The 20,288-nt window shown below is 47.1% G+C and overlaps 1 protein-coding gene across 3 annotated transcripts in view; it reads right to left on the bottom strand.

Annotated features, from left to right (window-relative positions):
- The window catches only part of MCC (MCC regulator of WNT signaling pathway), a 378,683-nt gene that overhangs the window by 37,882 nt on the left and 320,513 nt on the right, over window positions 1-20,288 (bottom strand). For all 3 annotated transcript variants that reach the window (XM_079784445.1, XM_079784447.1, XM_079784446.1), the window contains 3 exons: window positions 5,038-5,184; window positions 3,979-4,068; window positions 2,760-2,908 (listed from right to left, as the gene is read on the bottom strand). In XM_079784445.1, the coding sequence (XP_079640571.1) occupies window positions 2,760-2,908; window positions 3,979-4,068; window positions 5,038-5,184 (386 nt within the window). The remainder of the gene's footprint in view (window positions 1-2,759; window positions 2,909-3,978; window positions 4,069-5,037; window positions 5,185-20,288) is intronic.

Below are 20,288 nucleotides of genomic sequence, written 5' to 3'. Positions count from 1 at the left end.
CAGCCCTGCCTATTCTGCCTCCTCCTCTCACGTAACTCCTCCTCTCACTTACTCTATTTTAGCTCCATTGGCCTCTGGACATGTCCTACTTCCTGCCAACCTCGCGGCTGATTAAGTTGGCCCATAAGACACTTCTTACTTTGCCACATGGCCGCTCCTTTTTCCTCTTAAAATCTCAACGGAAACATTGCCTCTTCCGAGATGCCTTCCCTGGCCACCTATCAAAAATCAGTTCTGACTTGGAGCTTTCTTATGATCTTATTCCTTTGCTTTTTGTCTAGGTCCCTAGCAGGGACCGTGTCTGTTTTACTTTCTTTTGCAGGCCAGGTAGCTTAGCACGTAGCAGGTTAAACGAGGAAGCACTTTTGAGGAGTATGACTCTCCCCCGCAACACACACACACACACACACACACACACACACACACACACACACACACAAAGTTAAAGGCTGTCATTTTTTGGAGTGTAATGGGCCTCCAATGTTGCCATACGTAGCTAAATAACAGACGTGAGGGCATGCTGTTAGGTTATTTTTAAGAACTCCCACATTATAGCTGCAGCTACGACTGCAGAGAGGACAATGGAGAGGCAACGTCAAAGGGCAGGGCGTGGTTTCTGAGGAGGCTAATTCGTAGTTCTGGACTGGGGGCGAGTCCCTCATCCTGGGAGCCTGTGTTTCCTCATTTGCAAAATGGGACTATTCCGCCCTCCCACGGTGGTGATTAAGTGGTTGTCTGTGCGCGCCCTTTGTAAACCGTTAACACCACGATAATGTGAGCTACAGCACCAAATATTCCCTCCTTCTTTGGTCTCTTCTAGGTGCACTTCATTGAAGAGAAAGGAGCCTCCCTCAAGCTCAACTACAAAGCAGGCTTGTTAAATCCCAGAATCTGTAGAGAGGAGATCCTCACTAAAACCAGAGCCCCTGAGGCAGCTGACTTCATTAAATTGCAAAGGGCACATCTGCTTCCATTTTTGAGCACCCCCGGGCCTGGGGTACGAAGCGGGCTGCTTCTTCCCTGCTACAAGGTAATCATCAGGACTGCCACTCATAAGTATTTTGGATTTAACACGGAAACCATTTAATTTCAAGATTTAAAATGACCTAGATTTGCCACATTTCCTTCGTTCCCAAGCACTATATTAAACAGCTTCAAGTCAGGGAGGACTAACACAGTAATTCAATTTATTCAGGTTTGCCACGCGCAAGGGGAATGGTATTAAGCAACGGTGGATGGGGAGGGCCTGCGCATTTCTTCCTGGTTAGTTCATAAGCCTTTCCAGTTCTTACTGTGCCCTCCCCCTGAAGACTGGGAGGTCGAGGCAGCCACATCACACTCGGGTGAGACTCGACAGTCCGTTCTGCCACCACGGGACTGACTCTGAGTCAGTGTGGTTACCATGGTCTGGCTCTGGTCCTTTGCCTTTTTTTTTTTTTTTTTTAATAGCAGCTCTTTCTCATTGCTGGAAGGACACACGAGCCAGTCTTTGCCCAGAGGCAGGAGAGCAAACTCAAACTACCTCTGTTGTGAGACTTGGGAGGAATCCATAAAACTGGGTACATGGCAAACTGTTCTAAGTAAGATAGAATATACGTACTGAGGATTGTGCACAGTTGCAAAAACCATAAATAAAATTAGGCAACCCTCAGTTAGAACAGGGAGGCTCAGACCAGCACGCCCTGTGAACCGCAGGAGTGCCTCCATCCGACTGCCATGCCTGGCTCCTGGTGCCTCCCGGTGTCTCTGGGATGCTGACTCAACATTCCAGAACTTTCTCTGTGGTTCTCGGGAGCACAGGCCTGCATGCTTGGTGGCCATGTTGTCATTCTGACCTATTTGTCATCCTGAATGAACTGCTCCGGGAATTACAACATAATTTCCAATGGACAGTGCCAAATGAAAAGGCCGGCCCCTCGTTCATAAACTAAGAATTTAAAACAGCCCAGCAGGCATGGCTCAGTGGCTGAGCATCGACCCTATGACCCAGGAGATCATGGTTTGATTCCTGATCAGGGCACATGACCAGGTTGTGAGCTTGATCCCCAGTGTGGGGCCTGCAGGAGGCAGCCAATAAATGATTCTCTCTCATCATTGATGTTTCTCTCCCTCCACCCATCTCTCCCTCTCTCTCTCCCTTCCTCTCTGAAATCAATAAAAAAATATCTATATATATAAAAAGCCAGCGACCGGAATGCCGTAAATAACACCAATTGGGGGTGGGGCTGGCCGGCCAACCTCCCATGGCCCCTCCCCCGGGCGCTGACCCCTGATCGGCCTCTCTACCCCATTCAGGGGCGGGGCCGGCCGGTCCACCGCCTACAGTCCCTCCCTCTGGCTGGCCTGGCTTTGACTGAGGCGGGTGGCCGGCCAACCTCCCGCCGTCTCCTCCTCCCGACAGGCCCAGCCTCAATCCGCTGATTGGGGCTGGGCCTGCCGGATCCCACCCCACCTGTGCACCGGGCCTCTAGTGATATATATATAAAAAGAATTTAAAACAGTGAGAGCAGAGCAGTAAAGCAAGTGTGGGGTCCTTCCGAGCACGAGGCCCCACACATTCCCGTCTCAGGCTCCCGCCTGCGAAGCCAGCCCCGCCTGCTTGCTGTCAGCGCTCCTGTGATGAGCAAGGTGCTGGAACTCCCACCCACTAGCCTGGCAGCATCACAGCGCCACGATACACAAGCCCACTTCGGTCGACCTTTGCAAAGGGGAAGGAGGGCGGCTCCCACCACCACGCAGGTACACAGGCTTCCCTTTACCTGTTCAACCGTTCTGTCTCCACCTCAAACTCTCTAATCTTGCTTTCGGAGATGGCAGACCCATGTGAGTAGAGAGTTTGGAAGATCTCTTGGATGTTGGAGCAGTCCTGGAGAGAGTGGGCCAGGTGTTCCGCCACGCTGCTGGATACCTGTACGGGCGAGCATAAGTCCCCGTTGGGACAGTGTCACTTCAGGAACACTGACCCCCAGGCATGCTTTGCATGCAAAAATTATTTAAAGCTTCTATTCCTGAGGATCAGGCCCCAGAAGATGGTTACCCTGGTCTTTCTCAGTTTGTATATAATTCTAGTGCGGAAAGCTAACTACGCGCTGTGAAAGCAATACAGAGACAGGACCAAAATATAGCTGCATCCTTCAAATGCATGCCGCTGGGGATAATGCCTCCCGAGAGTCCCCAGCGTGTTGGATATTGAGCAGAGTGTGGACTCCCTTCCCCCTTCCTGAAACCCTGCCACCCCAGGCCCTTGTCCCTGGCTGCTGTAGCCACGGAGAGTGGCCGACTCCTTTAATTTCACAATTTAAATTTGGCATGGAATCTGGATGATGCAAATTTTGCTCAGCGTAGAATTCTAAATCAGGGCCTTGAAAGTGCCATTCAGGCTCTCTCCCACCCCTGAGGATCAAACAGCTGGCTCTCCTAACCTCATCCCCAATCCTAAAAGGAACCCCCCGGGGAACCTAAACCGCTGCCTTTCCACCATCCCTCAGCCTAGCCCTGGGTGCTGGCAGGCTCTACAAATGAGCACTCTGGTGCTGGGCTAGAGGGTCCTGGTCTGTCAGAGCCCCTGGGCTTCACTTCAAAGGCAGCGTTTGTCTCCACTGGAGAGGGCACTGCCTTTCAAGGAGGTGTGCAAAAGGTGAAGTACTTTTAGGGCTTCCCGGCTCAGTCTCTGGGGAGCAGGCGGATATAAAGCAAACAGTTCCAGACTTTCACGTACATCACCAGCAACTAGACTTAAATCATTTCTCTCTGAACAGTTTCAAGTCGAGAAAGAAAGTCTCCCTTAACGCTGAAGAAGTGATTCACCATGTGGGAACCACTGTACGTTTTAATCTGACTCTGGGAGGAAATCGTAATTATTATAATAATTAACTGGTTCATTGGAAGTGAACCTTGGAAGTTCCTCCATGACCTCTAAGCCATTGTCTGTGCAGCTCTATTGGGAACTTTCTGGCCCTGCTTCTCATGGACACTCACCCCGATGCTGCTGATTTCTGAGCCCAGGACGGGCCGATCAGACGATGAAGATTCAGACCTGGTCTTGGATAGCTTCACCCTCTCAGCAATCTTAAAAAGCAAAACAACAAACTATCAAAAAAAAGGACACGCCATTCCCTAGATAAACTGTTCACACAGTTTCTATCGGCCCTCTGGTTGACCATGGCAACTACACTGATTCATGCCTTAGAAACAATTCACTTGTCCAATTTTTCTACCCTCCATTTAACCCAGGGTTCTCAACCCTAGCACCGCTGACATTGGGGGCTGGTGCTCCTTGTGGTGGGGCTGTGCTGTGCATTGCAGGATGTGTGGCAGCATCCCTGGCTTCTAGCCACAGGTACCAGTAACACTCCACTTGTGACCATCAAATTTGTCTCCAGATACTGCCACCTAACTATCCCTCGGGGGACAAAATCACTTCTGGTTGAGAAACACTGTTTTGACCCAAAGTACTCAACGTGATGGCTGAGAACTGATCTTCTTGTGGAGCCTGGCTGGCTCCCGGGGAAGAGGAAGGGTACAGTTTGAACCGTCTCTCTAGCATGGACTCCACATATGAGCCTGGAGCTGTGGCCAAGAGCGGGAGGGGCTCCTTCTCCAGCGACCGTGGCCGCCCAGCCTAACCTATTTTCCTGCTGGCGGCGCCGGCAGTCCTATGAGCGGGGAGACCGTGGTTCATCACGTAGGGTCCCCTCCTGGGCTGAACCTTAGTCCTCGCGAGCACCTCTTCATCCACCCCTTAGTGTTGGAGAACCTGACAAAACGTCTCCCTCTCCACAGGGACCTGTCAGTGGTGACATGCTCCAGCTGGCTGATTAATGGGAGCTGGAGTCCAGGTTGCAGCTGAGAGAGACTTAAAACCACCAGTGGGTTATCTCCCTGCAGCTCCAGCGTGGGAGGCCTGTGTGGGACCCTCGGGAAGCCCCTGGGTGTCTGAGCTCATCGCATGCCTGCACAGCGGCCACCTCGGTACAGGTTGAGAAACACTGTTTTGACCTAAAGTACCCAACTTGATGGCTGCCCCCAGAAGCTCACCTTGGCGATGGGGATGTCATTGCTGCTGCTGCTCGTGCTTAGCTCCCCGGTGCTGGGGTTAACGGGGCGGTTGGTGGAAGTGAGGCGGCTGGGGCTGGAGGGCCCTGTGGCCTGCACGCTCTGCAGTCGGGTCTGAAGCTCTCGCACCTGAAATAATAAAATAATAAAATAATAACATAATAATAATAATGCCTTTAGACACAGCGGGTGGATTCCCTGGCCAGATGGTGGATGTAGGACACTGATCTACATTATGGAATCAGCTTCACTAACAAGGTAAGTTGGTTGAGTCCACATTCATGTCACTGGTGTCACTGTGTTCTTTTTTTTAAAAAAATATAATTGGCTTTATGTTATCTCTCTTTTTAAGGTGTCACTGTATTCTTCACTAGACCTGCCATGGCCATCACCTGGGTTCCACAAATACGAGGTGGGCATGCTGTCTAAGGCACTGGAAGCGCCCGGCAGAGGTGGAGCGATCCTCTCTAAGGAAGTCTATTCCTCATGTGCCTGACGCTGGGCCGGGCACTGCAGCCGAGGAGCCAGGATGGAATCTCCACTCCCATGGAGCTCAGAGCTCAGAGGAGGGAGACTAATAAATTCAACACAGTGCACACTGCGGGCTATAAACGTCTGTCCCAAGTGGTGTAGGAAGCAGAGAAGGGGAAGGTATGCCTCCATCTGAGATGATCAGGGACGGGTTCAGGAGGGAGCGGTACTCAGCAGTCTGACAGGTGGACAGGGCTGGCTTTGGTGGTGGCGCGGGTGAGTGGGCTGGGGGAACAGCTTACACACGAGCGCAGGCATTATGCTGACGTGCTGCGTTTGAAGAACTGCAGGTAGAAGAGAGATGCGAGCTGGTAAGGTGGAGACAGAGGTGGCACCTTGAAGATGGGCTTATCCCTGGGGCAGTGGGAAGGAATATCTAAATAGTGCTTTTGTGTAAAAATGAACAACAGGGCCCTCTGAAGGATACTTAGAACACACGTTTACCTGCACAGAATTTAAATGTTCAAATCCTGCTTCTCTGTGGTGACGGTTCAGTGACAAGTCAGTGAAGATTGTAGAAATTGGTCTTTCAGATGACCTTGAGCACAGCTTTGTCGCTGTGTACAGCGTCTATCTTAAAGGGCAAACTGACTGCAGCACCCACAGGCCCTTGCAAAAGGGTGACAGGCTCTAGCAAGTGGGCCGCAGGCCCTGCTGGGAAGAATTAGCACCAGGGTATCGAAGGCAGGGCTTTCCAAACGTGTAGGTGCACCAGTTGTCCAGGGCTGTCAAAAACACGCATCCCCCTGGGGGTTCTGACCCAGCAGATGCGGATAAGGCCCAGGAGCCCGCACTCCCAACAAGCTCCCAGGAGGTCTGACGCTCCCGGGAAGGCGCCCACATCCTCAGCAGCACTGAGCTGAGGGACTTCCCGGGCCACGAGCCCTTTAGTCCCAGCGGCGGGAGGAGCAGAACCTGACCCTGCAGCCCTGGCGCCAAACCCTGCGAGGCAAACGCTTCTCTGAAAGCAGGTGAAAAGCTTTCATAATAAGTACTTTGGATGTCTCCATCCTGCTAAATTGGGAACCAAAAGTAATTGAAATTTCAATAATTTATCAACATGTTAGAAGCCAAATGGGAACATTCTCTGGGAGCAAAGTGCACTTGATAGTAACATGCCAGACACAGGGCTGACCTCAAAAGAGTTAAAGACTGGAGAACACACGCCTGTCAAAGCTGAACGGTGTTGCCGGTGAGAGATACAGGGCTCATTATGAAATGTGCCCGGCAAACAAAGCATGGGTGTAGTGTGGATGCCTCATTACACGCTATGGTGAAGGGAGAGGGCCTGTTCCCCCCTCAGGCCTGCTACCCGGCACCAGGGAAACCTCCCTGATGAAGACCATGGATTTCAATTTCTATTGCTGTGCAAGTCTACGAGGCCCTGAAAAATAACAATGTTAACACCACTCCACAATCTACAGAGTGTCTGAGTCACTCACAGCACAATCAGTGTCCGAGTCACTCACAGCACAATCAGATCTGTGCCAAGAACCCCAATTGGCCCACTTATCTTGCTTTTTAAAAAATACAAACTGTCCTGGGCAATTCATAAAAAGTTCATTAAAACTTCCCATGTTTTAAAAAATGTTTCTCCTTCTTATCACTGAAGCAAAACATATTCACTATGGAGGCTCTACAGCAGTGGTTCTCAACCTGTGGGTCGCGACTCACAGGTTGAGAACTGCTAGCAGGGTCGCCTAAGACCATTGGAAAACACAGATATTTACATTACGATTCATTAACAGTAGCAAAATTACAGTTATGAAGTAGCAACGAAAATAATTTTATGGTTGGGGGTCACCACAACATGAGGAACTGTATTAAAGGGTCGCGGCATTAGAAAGGTTGAGAACCACTGCTCTACAGAGACATTTACCCCGAGTCTTTTTCCACGGCGTACTCGTGCACAGGCATGCATGCTTAAAGTAACCCTACATCTACATATCCATTTTCACTTAAAAGCTTTGTACCCGAAGAATGTCTTTGAAAACTAAACATGTTTATTTTGGTCTACGCTTTATTATTTAATGATCATTGTTACGCATTGAAAAAAATCCAGCCGAAGGGAGTGGGGTGAATGCGTCATGAAGAGAGAGAACTGGCTGAGTTAAACAGCCTTCTCTCCTCTCTTGATTTGGGCTTGTGGTGTGTGTGTGTGTGTGTGTGTGTGTGTGTGTGTGTGTGTGTGTGTGTCTTAATGTCAATGCACAGAAATGAAGGCTAGAGTTTGCTGGGTCTGCCTAGGTAAGGCTCAGGAAGGGAGGAAACCAGCTGTTAGACCCTCCTTTTATACTCACATGTCACAGGTTGGACTGTGTTCCCCTAAAAGATACATCCAGGTTCTAACCCAGGTACCTGTGAATATGACCTTATTTTGAAATATGATCCTTGTAGATGTCATTAAGTTAAGGAACTCAAGATGAGCTCATCTGGAATATGATGTGGGAGGGGGAGATTTGAGACAGACTCAGGGAAGAAGGTCATGTGAAGATGAAGGTCGTGTGAAGGTTAAGTTCATGTGAAGGTCAAGGTCATCTGAAGGTGAAGGTAAGAACACCAGGAGCGGCCAGAGGCTGGAGGAGGCAGGAAGGAGTCTGTCTTAGAGCCTCTGGGAGGGCAGCCCTGCCGACAACCTGGTTTTGTGGACCCTGAGCTGTGAGAGAATGCGCATCTGCTGTTTTATGTTTGAAGTAATGAATTAACATACCCATCTCATATTGAAGGTATTTTATTAAAGAAAATACAGGGTGGCGTGAAAGTAGGTTTACAGTTGTAAAACACAGTTTATTCCTGTTTTATTATGTATTAATTATTATATTATTTTCCATGTGAACAGCTGTAAACCTACATTTGCCCCATGCTGAATGTTTCTCTTTATAACATATGTGGCTTGGAGTCAGGGGGTAGGGAGAAATCACAGCTACCCCGAAGCTAGGATTCGATATTTGTGGGAAGGTCCCCTATCACCCTTTACAACCTTGGAGTTCTTCAACAACAGAACACAGAGCGCGATTTGAAAGGCCATTTGTTCCTCCTAAAGTTAGCACGTAGCCAGTATCTATCTAGATGCCAGAAGAGAAGTTAATCTGTTACATACCGTATTTTCCGGCGTATAAGACGACTGGGCGTATAAGATTTTCCTGGGTTAAAAAGTCATTTTATACGCCAGAAAATACGGTATATTAGACTATATTGATGGGATTAGATATAATGGATTAGATATATTGGACTACCATATTTTCCAGCGTATAAGACGACTTTTTAACCCAGGAAAATCTTATACGCCCAGTCGTCTTATATGTCGGAAAATACGGTACATTGGAAACCTGGTAGAGTATGAAGGTAAGTTTCTTATATTTCAGGGCCTCACAGTCCAGCCAAACATTACAATAAGAACTATACTCTGAAAAGGGGAACCTACAGGGATGTCACAGTATAAAAGGTACATCGCCTCTGCCTTCCCACAGTAGCAAACACTAGGATTCCATCTTGAAGGTTGAGTAGTTGTTCAATAAGCAAATAAAAATAAAAGGGTAACAGGGGAGGCTCTGAAGAGTTCATGTAAGGAAACAACATTAAAATGCTGAACTCTACTCCTTCCACTTATACCTTAACTAGAGGCCTGGTGCATGAAATTCATGCACAGGAAGGGGGGGGTCCCTCAGCCCGGCCTGCACCCTCTTGCAATCTGGAACATCCCTCTCGCAATCCGGGACCACTGGCTCTTATCTGCTCGCCTGCCTGCCTGATGGCCCCTAACCACTTGCCTGCCTGTCTGATGGCCCCTAACCACTAGCCTGCCTGCCTGATTGCCCCTAACCACTCTGCCTTCTTGCCCAATGGCCCCTAACCACTCACTTGCCTGCCTGATGGCCCCTAACCACTCTACCTGCTTGCCTGATGGCCCCTAATCACTCTGCCTGCCTGCCTGATCACCCCTAACTACTCACCTGCCTGCCTGATCACCCCTAACCACTCTGCATGCCTGCCTGATCGCCCGTAACCACCTCTGCCTCAGCCCCGCCACTGTGCCTTTGTCCAGAAGGATGTCCGGAGTGACGTCTGGAAGGTTGTTCAGCTATCTGGTCTAATTAGCATATTATACTTTTATTATTATAGATGACTCCCAAAGAGAGAACGGGGTTTTATAAACATCATTTGATCAGAGAGGAGAATGGACTGGAATGAGAAGATAAAGGAGGCGAATCAAGGGCTGTACGGACAGTTCAGGTGAGAAATGATGAGAACCCAAACAGTGACGTGGGAGCGACAATGGCAAGTCCACCCTACATCAGCACTGCCCATCAGAAGTTCCAAAAGCGATGGCAATGTTCCGACCGCACTGTCCACCATGGTCACATGTGGCTAGTGAGCTCCGGCAATGTGCCTCTGTACCTCTGGGAGTAAGTGCAGAGACCTCCCTGGCTACTGTTCCACTTAAACTTCAAGGGAGGGATACCTGCTCTACCACCCTCACCTTGGCACCAGGGTTCTGGCTTCAGCATTGAGCAGACATGCACTAGCACTAGAGAATCCACCAACATGCTGCCATGGACAGATGTAGATTAAGAGGTCAGCAGCTGGGTCACCTCTGCCCACTAGATGGATAGCTCAACGTGGGGCACTTAGTGGAACTGGAGCTGGAAGCTGGTGGCAAGCTGAAATGATTAAAAATTGATTTGTATGGGGGAAAAAATAAAACAAAACTGAGTTTGCAATTGTATTGTTTTCATCACTTTAAATCCAAATTTAAATTGCAGCCAGTAGCTACTCTATTAGCCATTGCACTTCTAGAACTATTCAAGGAAGTAAAAACACACACACACACACAAAAAAAAAACCACTCAAATTTGTGGTGGGGTGACTCAGTGGACATGGTACTACTCGGTGCAATGGGGACAACTTGAGGAGGAGTTAATTTTTCAGAGAGAAAGATGCCAGCTTTGGACATGTTGAATTTGAAGAAGCACTGGGTATTCAGTCAACAATTAGAAATGTAATTTGAAGAAAGAAGGTCAGAACTGGATGCAGAGCTTCGGAATCTTGTGTGTGGGGAGGCTGCCCAGGGAAGAGGTTCGGCAGTGGGGGTGGGAGGAGAGAGCCTATGGAGCTTGTTGGATGGAAGGTTCAGTGGAGGACAGTAGGGGGGGCACGCTTGCTCCGGGAGAGAAAGCAAAGAGGTAAGGATGGGCAATAAGAAAGGTGAGTTTGCAGACTGGAGAATGAGGACGGGAGACAGGAGGTTTCTGTTTTTCTGAGAGAAAAGATTAAGGCCCCTCTGCTGGGAGTGGGGGAGGGAATAGCAGATGTCAGAAATGAAGAAGAAAGCTGACCTAGGCCCAAAAACGAAGGGGGGAAAAAAAGAAGCTTAGACAGCACCGAGAACTCAGCTGAGCTCGTCCATTCAAGACAGTAGACTGAGTAAATGCATTGTTTTCTTCAAACTCTGGAGGCCTCAGGACAATGACAGTAAGGAGTAAAAAAAGATTAAACCATACAGTGAAAAGAATATGCTTGAACATTAGTAGAAAGAAGATTTGAGCACATTCCTTTAAGCTAAACTGGAAGGAAGAGTCTGATGAAAGAAGCAGAGTGGAAAAAGCCAGATTCTGTAAGATACACAAGGGGCGGGGGCCAGTCTACAGGAGAAGGCTGGCAGGGTCCGACCCTCCCTTTGGCAGGTACCACAGGGGACGAGGAGGAGAGTGGGCTGAAAACAGGGGGAGTAACTCTAGGTACAGAACAAATGAAAATGTCCAGCATGTGACAGCCCAGCTAAAATAAACAGGCACTCCTCCTATTAAAATTGCATGGAAATGCTGCCATAAAAAGGAACAATAAGAAAGAAATCCACTGCCAAGTTTAAAAGAAAGGCAATAAAATCTCCAGATGCCAGAAGTGAAGTGAAAAATAAAGCTAGAGGTTAGGGGGGAGGTGGTGCGGGGGTGGGTGGGAGGGGGAGCCATGGGAACTGAGACCAGGGCGTGGACTGCTCATGTCAGGAGGGGCGGGACATGAAGAGTTGGCCCCTGCCCATCAGGCTGTTTGAGCTGATCCTCCACATAAAGCCTGGAGCCTTCCTGCCCCACCATCTGTGAACAGTGGATTAAGTGCTGCCCTGGAAGCCAGAGAGAAAGCCTAGAACTGTGCAGAGAGCCAACCATATAAATTAAAATCCCAGGCCCATGACACTCTTGGATGTGAAGCCGAAATGTATATTATCTGCATATTGCTGGGCCCCAATCTTACAAGGTCTGGATTTTGCCAGGCCACGCACTGCCTTGAGACCTAAATTGTAAATCATCCAATAGCATTAGGGAAGAGGAGACGTAAGCTTCCCATGACTGGGAGCTCAGGACCAGGGAGCTGCTAGACATGGAGGTGTGGTGGCAGAGAAAGGAGGATGAAGCAAGAGCCAGCAATCTAACTCAGGAGATGAACTCACCTCAGGAGAAATGAAAATAACAGAGACAGTGAGCTATATCACAGTAAATACAATTATGATCTTTAATAAGATGCAAGGAATTTCCATAAAGAATAAGAAATTATGACATAAAAATAGGCGGATATCAAACAAGAATAGGTAGAGGAGAAAAAAGCCAGCAGAAGATGTAACCAATGCAATGCAATCAGTGTACTGGTTAAACTCTAGACTGGATAAAATTGAAGAGAGAATTAGTGAACTGGAACATAGTGCAGAGATTAATTCAGAACACAGCATGGGGAGCTAAAAAGATACAAAATATGCAAGCATTGATGAGAGACGTAGATGACTGCGGAGGCTCCGAAGTACTTTTAAAGGAGTTCCAGAGGACGAGAACATGGGAGATGACAGAGAAACAGTATCTGAAAAGAAAGTAGATGAGTTTTCCAGAAGTGGAGTCAGAGGTCTTGAGACTGACTTATTGCATCAGTGCTAAGCAGGGAAGGCGGTTTTTAGATTCACCAGGCAGGAGTCAGGACAGCCCAGCAACCATCTGACTGCAGCCACATCTGAGCCCAAGTGAGAACTGCCCATTGGTGCCAGTTGCCCCCGGAACCAGGCGGATAATAATACATATTTGCTGTTTTAGATCTCTAAATTTGGGGTAGTTTGTTATGCTGCCCAAACTAACTGAAACAGGAGGTTGAAAAAATAATTCCATATCTAGAAATACTGTAGTGCAAATGTAGGGGGCAAAAATGACAGAGATCAGCTTAAAAGCTGTCTAGTGGGAGAGATAAACATCTTAGGCTCTGAGGGCAGCGTGTTGGTTTGTTTCATTTACTATTGTACTGCCAACACCTTAATGGTGTCTGACAGTGTCAGTCTTGATATAATCTGTTGACTATACTTTTTAAAATAATGTCAACCTAAAATTCAATACTCAGCTAGACTATTGTGGGAGGCTCTTAATGATGTCCATGTCCTAATCCTGAAAAACCCATGAATAAGTTACCCAAATGGCAAAAGGATATTTGTAGGAATGGTTAAGAATTGTGAGATGGAAAGATTGTCCTGGATGACCTTACAGGGGCCTGGCAGTCACAAGCATCTTGTGAGAGAGAAGCAGGAGGGTCAGAGTTGGAGAGGCTTGGAGATGCTATGCTGCTGACGATGGAGGGAAGGGCATGAGTCAAGGAATGTGGCCGTCTAGGGAGCTGGACAAGGCCAGGAAGTGGAACTCCCCTGGATCTCCCAGGAGGAATGCAGTCCTGACCACACTTTGACTTTAGCGGGTTAGATGCATTTTGGACTTCTGACCTCCAGAATTATAAGATGATAAGTTTGCGTTTTCTTAAGCCACTAAATTTATGGCAATTTGTTACTTACAAGTATCATTAAGAGTGTCGTAAAAAAAAAAAAAAAAAGACATTGTCAGAAAAAGATGAAGAATTTATCACCCAAGGGAGGGGTGGGGAAGGGAAGATATTAACCAAAGAACTTATATACTTACTAGTGGCCTGGTGCACGAATTTGTGCACATTGAAAGGAAATTAATTAGAAGAAATATTTTAATATTGCTATGCGCCCTTTATAATAGAAGGGTCAACCAAGTTCACAATCAACAATGACAGATCGAAATACACGTGTGCGACTGGCGCCAGCGAGAGCTTTATATGTATCGTGCATGTGTGAGTCAACTTAGCCTTTTATATATATAGAATAAACTTGCTTAAATAGACCTGCTTCCTGATTTAGCTAAACTTTTTCTAGCCCAGTGAAGCACTCCAACTTCTCTTTCAAGTAATTATCAACAACACAGCAGTAAATATCAACACGAAGCAGATTATTATTGTAGATCACACAGGGACAATAAAGGGTAAAATATTTAACTGCAACAGTGTTTGACTACATTCTGCGCAGTGAGAAAACCTGAAATCATTTTCAAGGTCCACCATTTCTTACTTCTTTTCAGTTGGGTCAAGTTTCTAAGCTTTCTAAATCTCTGTTTTCCAGCTAATGAAAAGAAAACAGGATTCCACTGAGTCTCCTATCTACCTATTCCAGGACTTCCATGAGGAACAAATGAGATGAGGCACGGGAAAACACTTCACAAACATTTGGTTAAAGTGTAAAATACTTGCACTTGGATATAAAGCAAGTTATGTTCTTGGGCTGAAGAAACTCCAAGGAGGTTAGTTGCTAGGGAGAGGGATGCCAGGCATTGCTACATGACATCATTGCCCGGCGCCCACAGCCACCATTTCCAGGCTGGGCTGGGGGCCGCATTTTGTGCCTTGGGGTCTTGGCAGTGTTGGCTGCGATTTGGTGGGCTGTTGCTCTGGGGTGGGGGTGGGGCCTGTGTCCCACTTGGGGGAAGCCAAGTGTTGCTTTGTGGGCGCCACGTCTGCAGTGCTGTTTCTCTGTAAATGGCCAGTATGCATCACGGCAGCTCCTGCATTGAGCGTCAGCCCCCTGGTGGCCAGTGTGCGTCATAGTGACCAGTCAGATGGGCAGAGGGACACTTAGCATATTAGCCTTTTATATATATAGATATGCATAACCCATGGACAGACAATAGTGTGGTGAAGGCCTGTGGAGGGGGCAGGAGTGGGGTGGAGGGGGTTAATGGTGGTGGTGGTGAGATAAAAAGGGGACCTCTGTAATAATTTCAACAATAAAGGTAATTTAAAAAAACCAAGAATTTATCACGCAAAGACCTTTGCTGAAAGAACTTCCTAAGGATACATGATTTTCAGAAATAAGAATATTAAACCCAGAAAAAGAACGGGATGAAAGAAATAATGCTAAGCACAAAACCTGGGGGAGGGAGGGGAAGACGGAACCCGCCCTGCTGCTGGTGAGCGGATGGACTGACGAGCCATTCTGGAAAGCTGCCTGCAGGACTTGGTCCAGGTAGATGTGCCCCCAGGACTCTGCACCCTCACTCCTGGGCATGGGTTCCAGAGGAAGTCCCACAGGACCGAGGGGACACGTGAAAGGCTACAGGCACTGGAGCGCTGGGTGTGGCAGTGGGGAGTCTCATTGTTGGACACAGTTAATGGGTGACACTACCACCATCAGATGCATCAGCAGCAACATAGACCTTAAAATGAGAGTGTTTAGGAAAAAAGAAAGAAGTCTACAGCACAGTAACACTTCTGGGAATTAAAAACAGCACATAAAATGCTGTGTATGAGGGCATACATAAAATGGGGAATGGAAATGAGATAGACAAGGAATTAGTAAATTAAGAGGGACCTTTCATGGATCAGTGAGGGTGCCTTTAACAGAGGACTGTAATGAGCTTATCTCTGTGCCCTGCAGGCCAAATTAGAACAAACAAATGAAAGAAAGTAAATATAAAGTCGAGAGCTCGGGAGCCTAAGAGAGAGGGTGAGATGCTGGCGATGAGAACATGGTGCTAGAGATGTCCAAGGCGAAGATTGGGTGGGGTGGGAATGAGGCCAGAACAAGTGGAAGATGGGTCAGCTAGACGCTTCCATCTCCTGCAACAATGTTGGAGCACAGACAAATGACCCAGCCCGTTGATGAAGTCATCTGTGACTGGCGCACAGCAGTGTGACAAGCAGGAGTGAAAGGTGGCAGCGGAGTCCTGAGCAGGACTGGAAACATCATCATCGGCCATAAAAGGATGGGTCTGTTCCGCCTGTGACACGCAGCAGCGTTCACCAGGCAGTTGTAATTTCAGACAATCAGGTTGCGGTTCATAATTTCACTGTGAAACGAGCTGGTGGAGATGCTTTCTACACCACAGAGGGTGAGAGTCACTGGGCAGAAAAGCGCTACTTAATGAGCCTGAGGCAGCCCGTCCGTCCTTCCTGCATAGTTCTCAGAAAGCTGCCTCCTGCAAGTCCGGGCTCCATGGGTATTTTGCAGAGAACTCCCCCGCCCCCTCTCTCCTCTAAATCCTCACTTGAGGATATTTTTCCATCGATTTTTAGAGAGAGAGTGGAAGAGAGAAGGAAAAGACAGAGAGAACTATCCATGTGAGAGAAACACATTGATTGGTTGCCTCCTGTACCAGCCCTGACCAGGGCCTGGCCAGGGAGAAGCCTGCAACCGAGGCACCTGCCTACTGGAAGCTAATTCCAGCATGTCATAATAAATGCAAGAAGTCCTCAAAAGGTTGATGGGCTTCTATATTGAGCAGGGCTGAATCATACTGCCATGCTGGAATAGCCAAAAGCATTTCCCCAAACCTGAAAATCTGCATATATTATTGCCTGTTGCCAGACAGCTGAGGGCATTTCAATCTCCATGTTACTACCTGCTGCTGGCCAAACAGCTGAGCAGCCAGGGCAGTTCCTCCAACCTGACAATGCCTACTGTATACAAAACCTTACCTTTTGATATGTCTATCTGCTTTGCTTTAGGGCAATTTGTGTTAATAAAAAGCTAGGGGTCCAGAGATTCAGAGAACTTGGTTACTGAAGCTAGGTCTCCTCTGGCTCCCCCATGTATTCCAAATTTATAGTTAATGTCTAGTCTCTTTATTAATTTATACACAGCCCCTTCTCCAGATTCCTGAACCCTTCTAGATGCTGAGAAACACCCCGGCACCTGCCCTTGACTGGAACTGAACCTGGGACCCTTCGGTCTGCAGAGCGATGCTCTATCCACTGAGCCAAACCAGCTAGGGCAAGAACCACTCTTATTGGAGATTTTAGAAGATGTCTCTTGGAGAGCTCACACAAGTTAGAAATCAGAAGGTATCTACAGGAAAAAATATATTTATCTCTATAAATCTCATTTACATAGCATTTCAGGAAAGTAATAACTTATCGTTAATGGTTTTGAGAAGGCTGAATCAGAAGGGAAAGAGACCACGAAATAGAAGGAAAAACAAACCGAACAGCATTTCCATCCTCTGAAGATTTTACAGGTGTACTGTTTTCCGAAGAACCGGGATGGATTATCGAAATGGCTGCATCAGGGAAAAGGTCAGCATGTTGGCTGTCTTCCTAATTTCTTACCAGTTTCCCAACAAACGCAGTCAGTTGTTTTCTTTAGAGCCAAGAGTTCACCTACAAACAGCCTGACCTCCGCTGAGGAGGGAGTGGCAGGCCGGATAAGCAAACACGGGTGCCCACAACTGATCACGTTGCCTCTTCATTTCCACGGCACAAATGCTCACGAAGCCCTTTTAGAGTAACCGGAACTATTTCCAAAGAAGACATGGAAGAATCATAGTTCTGAGGGTTTTTTACCTATATCTTACTTAAAACTTCCTCAAACTACAGCGAGGAGGGGTGACAGGTTTTACCAGTAATGCTCTCCTGGGCTCAACTCAAGATCAGTAAAATACATGCACAAAAAGCTTCTCTTATATGAAACAAACTCAGTCTGCCTTTACTTTGTGCTGTCTTCGAATGCAGGAAGATTGATCTATGGAGCCCTCAGGAATCTGGCACCCACGTACTGTATCTAACAGAGGATGTTTACTGACTTCGGGTCTGTGTGGAGGCAGGAAAGAGAATGGGAAAACGGGTGAAGAGAACCTAGGAAAGAAGTTCAAACAACAGAACAGTAACAAACGCATCCCATAGTAAAGTTACCAGAACTTAAATGTTGGTGCTAGGGATTAACATCCGTGTAGAGCAGGACAAGACAACTAAACTTCTGTGGGCCTGAGTTTTCTCATCTCTAAAAAGAATATAGTAACAGTACCCATCTGGTAGAGTTCTAGCGCCGGTTAAATGAGAAGCGCATAAACCATTGCATTATCAAAAAATAAATGCTAAAAATTATGCTCAGTGCTCTAATTTAGGCTTTAAGTCCTGCTTTGTCTTCAGAGGTTTCTGTTTTTATTCTGGGAGGGGGTATGTTTACTCTGTAAATGCTCAAAGACTGTTAACTCTAGCAATATTAACAGACTCTTAAAAATAACCTCTATCAAGATTGCATTGGAATAAAAAAGATTGCATGGGAGAGAGGTACCTGTGAAACTGCTCTCCTTCTCGGGGAGCCTGGGAAGTGCTGCCCCTGCCAGGCAGAGCCTCCTTGCCTCTCTGCAGAGCCCCAGGGTGCCCGTGTCCTGCAGATTCCGGTAAAGCTCGCCCCTCGCGACCCTCCCTCCTCCAACTCAGGTGACCCTGGTGAGTGGGCAGCGCAGGGCTGAGAACCCCTCGTCTTTCAGATGCGGGGTTCATCACTGCCACACTTTGGGCCCCAGGAGGAACAGGCCACGTGTGAGTAGAAGAACTCAGAAGAGCTGTGGATCGCTCTGTTTCCCTCCATCTGCAGGGAGAGGGGTAAAGTGCCCACGTCCAGTGCGTGACTGAAGGGCACTCCTTCTTTTTCCTGTTCTGAGCACTTGCTGGGGTTGCAATGGGGAGGTGTGCTGGGTCCCTAACCCCACTCAGTGATTCAGTGGCTCATGAAGGGCCTGGCAGATGTCCTTTGAAAGAGCTTCCCAATGATTCTGACACACATGTTGAGAACCACCCCAAGACGGGCGAGTGAAGTAGCCTGTTCTCTGGCACTCTTACTCATGTCCAAGTCTCTCTGATGTCACAGACAAATAAATAAAAATAAGTCAGCTGTGTTAGGAACATTCACTGCTCAACAAGTATCTACCTGTCCCCCACCCCATTTCTCGGTCCCTCTATGGCTAACGTGGAGCACCTGCCTAATTCTGGACAACAGGCCGTGGGAGGAGGAATTTAGTGCAGGATGAGTCCGTTTAAGTGATGTTTTAGGGGATGGGTTGCCATCAGCCTGTGTTCCTGAGTGAATATATGGAGCAGAGCTGCGCCCCATCCCCACACCTGCACTGGATACGTAATGCAAGTAAGAAACAAGCTCTTCTGGCATGCCATCCCACTGAACTTTGGGGGTTCATTTGTTACTGCTGTATAACCTCTTCTGATCACCACGAGTAAACCAGCCATACAAAGGAAGAGCCACCTGAGACCCCACATTCAGGTTGGAAGAAGCGCACTGGAGCCAGACCCCCTCCTCTCAGCCCCTCCTACTTGGCCTGATCAGGTCTGGAAGTGTTCAAACAGGGTTTATTTTTTACAAATCTTTTTATAAACTTAAACTTAGCTAATATTAGTATCCTCTCCCTTGTCATATAAAGAAACTCCTAAGAAGAGACGGGACAAATAAGATATGAACAAAGTCCCATCAAGGACAAAAGAGAAGAGTGTGTTTACATATAAACATCAAATTGTTAAAGCCAGGAGATAGAGACTACTGTCCATAATCCATACTTTATTTTTTGTTTCTTTAATTTGAAAATTAAAAATGAAAAATGTGCCAGTATTTTCACTGCCTAGATTTAGCCTCTCTTAATATTTTGGCATTTTGGATTCCCTTCTATTTCTATGTTTAAACTTCTGTATAATAAAAATTATACAACTAAAAGAATAAATTCATTTAAAAAAGAAACTAGTACACTAGAAAAGTTCAAGTAACCTTTGACTTACATCCTGTAACTCCTTACGACTATTATTATGAGACCTGGTGTATGTTGCTCTGGTCTATTTTAAATATTTTTACACACACACATACACTGTATATAGTTAATATAAATTTACACAAATTCACAGTAAAGACAAAGTATGGTTTCGAAGTCCTGCTTTTTCCGTATGCAGACACTGTGGTCAAGAAAAGTGTCATTAAAGGGAAGGCAGAGATGGAAGAGTTCGGATGGGACCTAAGGCCAAATAAGGTGAAACAAAGATGAGTCTTTATCTGACCTACACGAGGCCACACAATTTCACTTCCAGACATCTCTCCACTGTCACTGATTTTCAGTTAAAAATATCAGAGAGTACTGACTTAGCCTATACCTGTATCTATAACTGAAGGAGACAATTCAAAGTGAAAGGCTGCTTCAGAGACAGACCATGCTCTGGACACCTCAGTATGAGACCCTAAATCTTCTTTCCCAGTAGGGATGGGCAGCCTAATACTAAGTATGTTATGAATGAACTAATTAGTAGAAAGAAGTACATAATGAGATACAAGATCAACCATTAAGGTAATTACTCTTCCTAAGCAGGCCCATTGGTTTAATTTGGACTCCTCTTTTCAACTCCTTCAAGCGTGACCATTGTTCGACCAGTGCCCTTGGAGATAACGTGGGTAAATACTGAAGGTGGATTTGATTCAGTGTTTAGAACCAGCTCAGTATTTGGAAACTGGTACCAATGGATTCATAACTAATGGCTCTGGGGGAGGACCCTGGGGACATAGAAGAGGATGCTCTGTACATTACCATGGTCAGCGAGTTCACGGGACAAAT

This window comes from Cnephaeus nilssonii (genome assembly GCF_951640355.1).
Source record: "Cnephaeus nilssonii genome assembly, chromosome: 2".
In the NCBI taxonomy this organism is placed as follows: domain Eukaryota; kingdom Metazoa; phylum Chordata; class Mammalia; order Chiroptera; family Vespertilionidae; genus Cnephaeus; species Cnephaeus nilssonii.
This window is presented reverse-complemented; position numbering and strand designations above follow the sequence as displayed.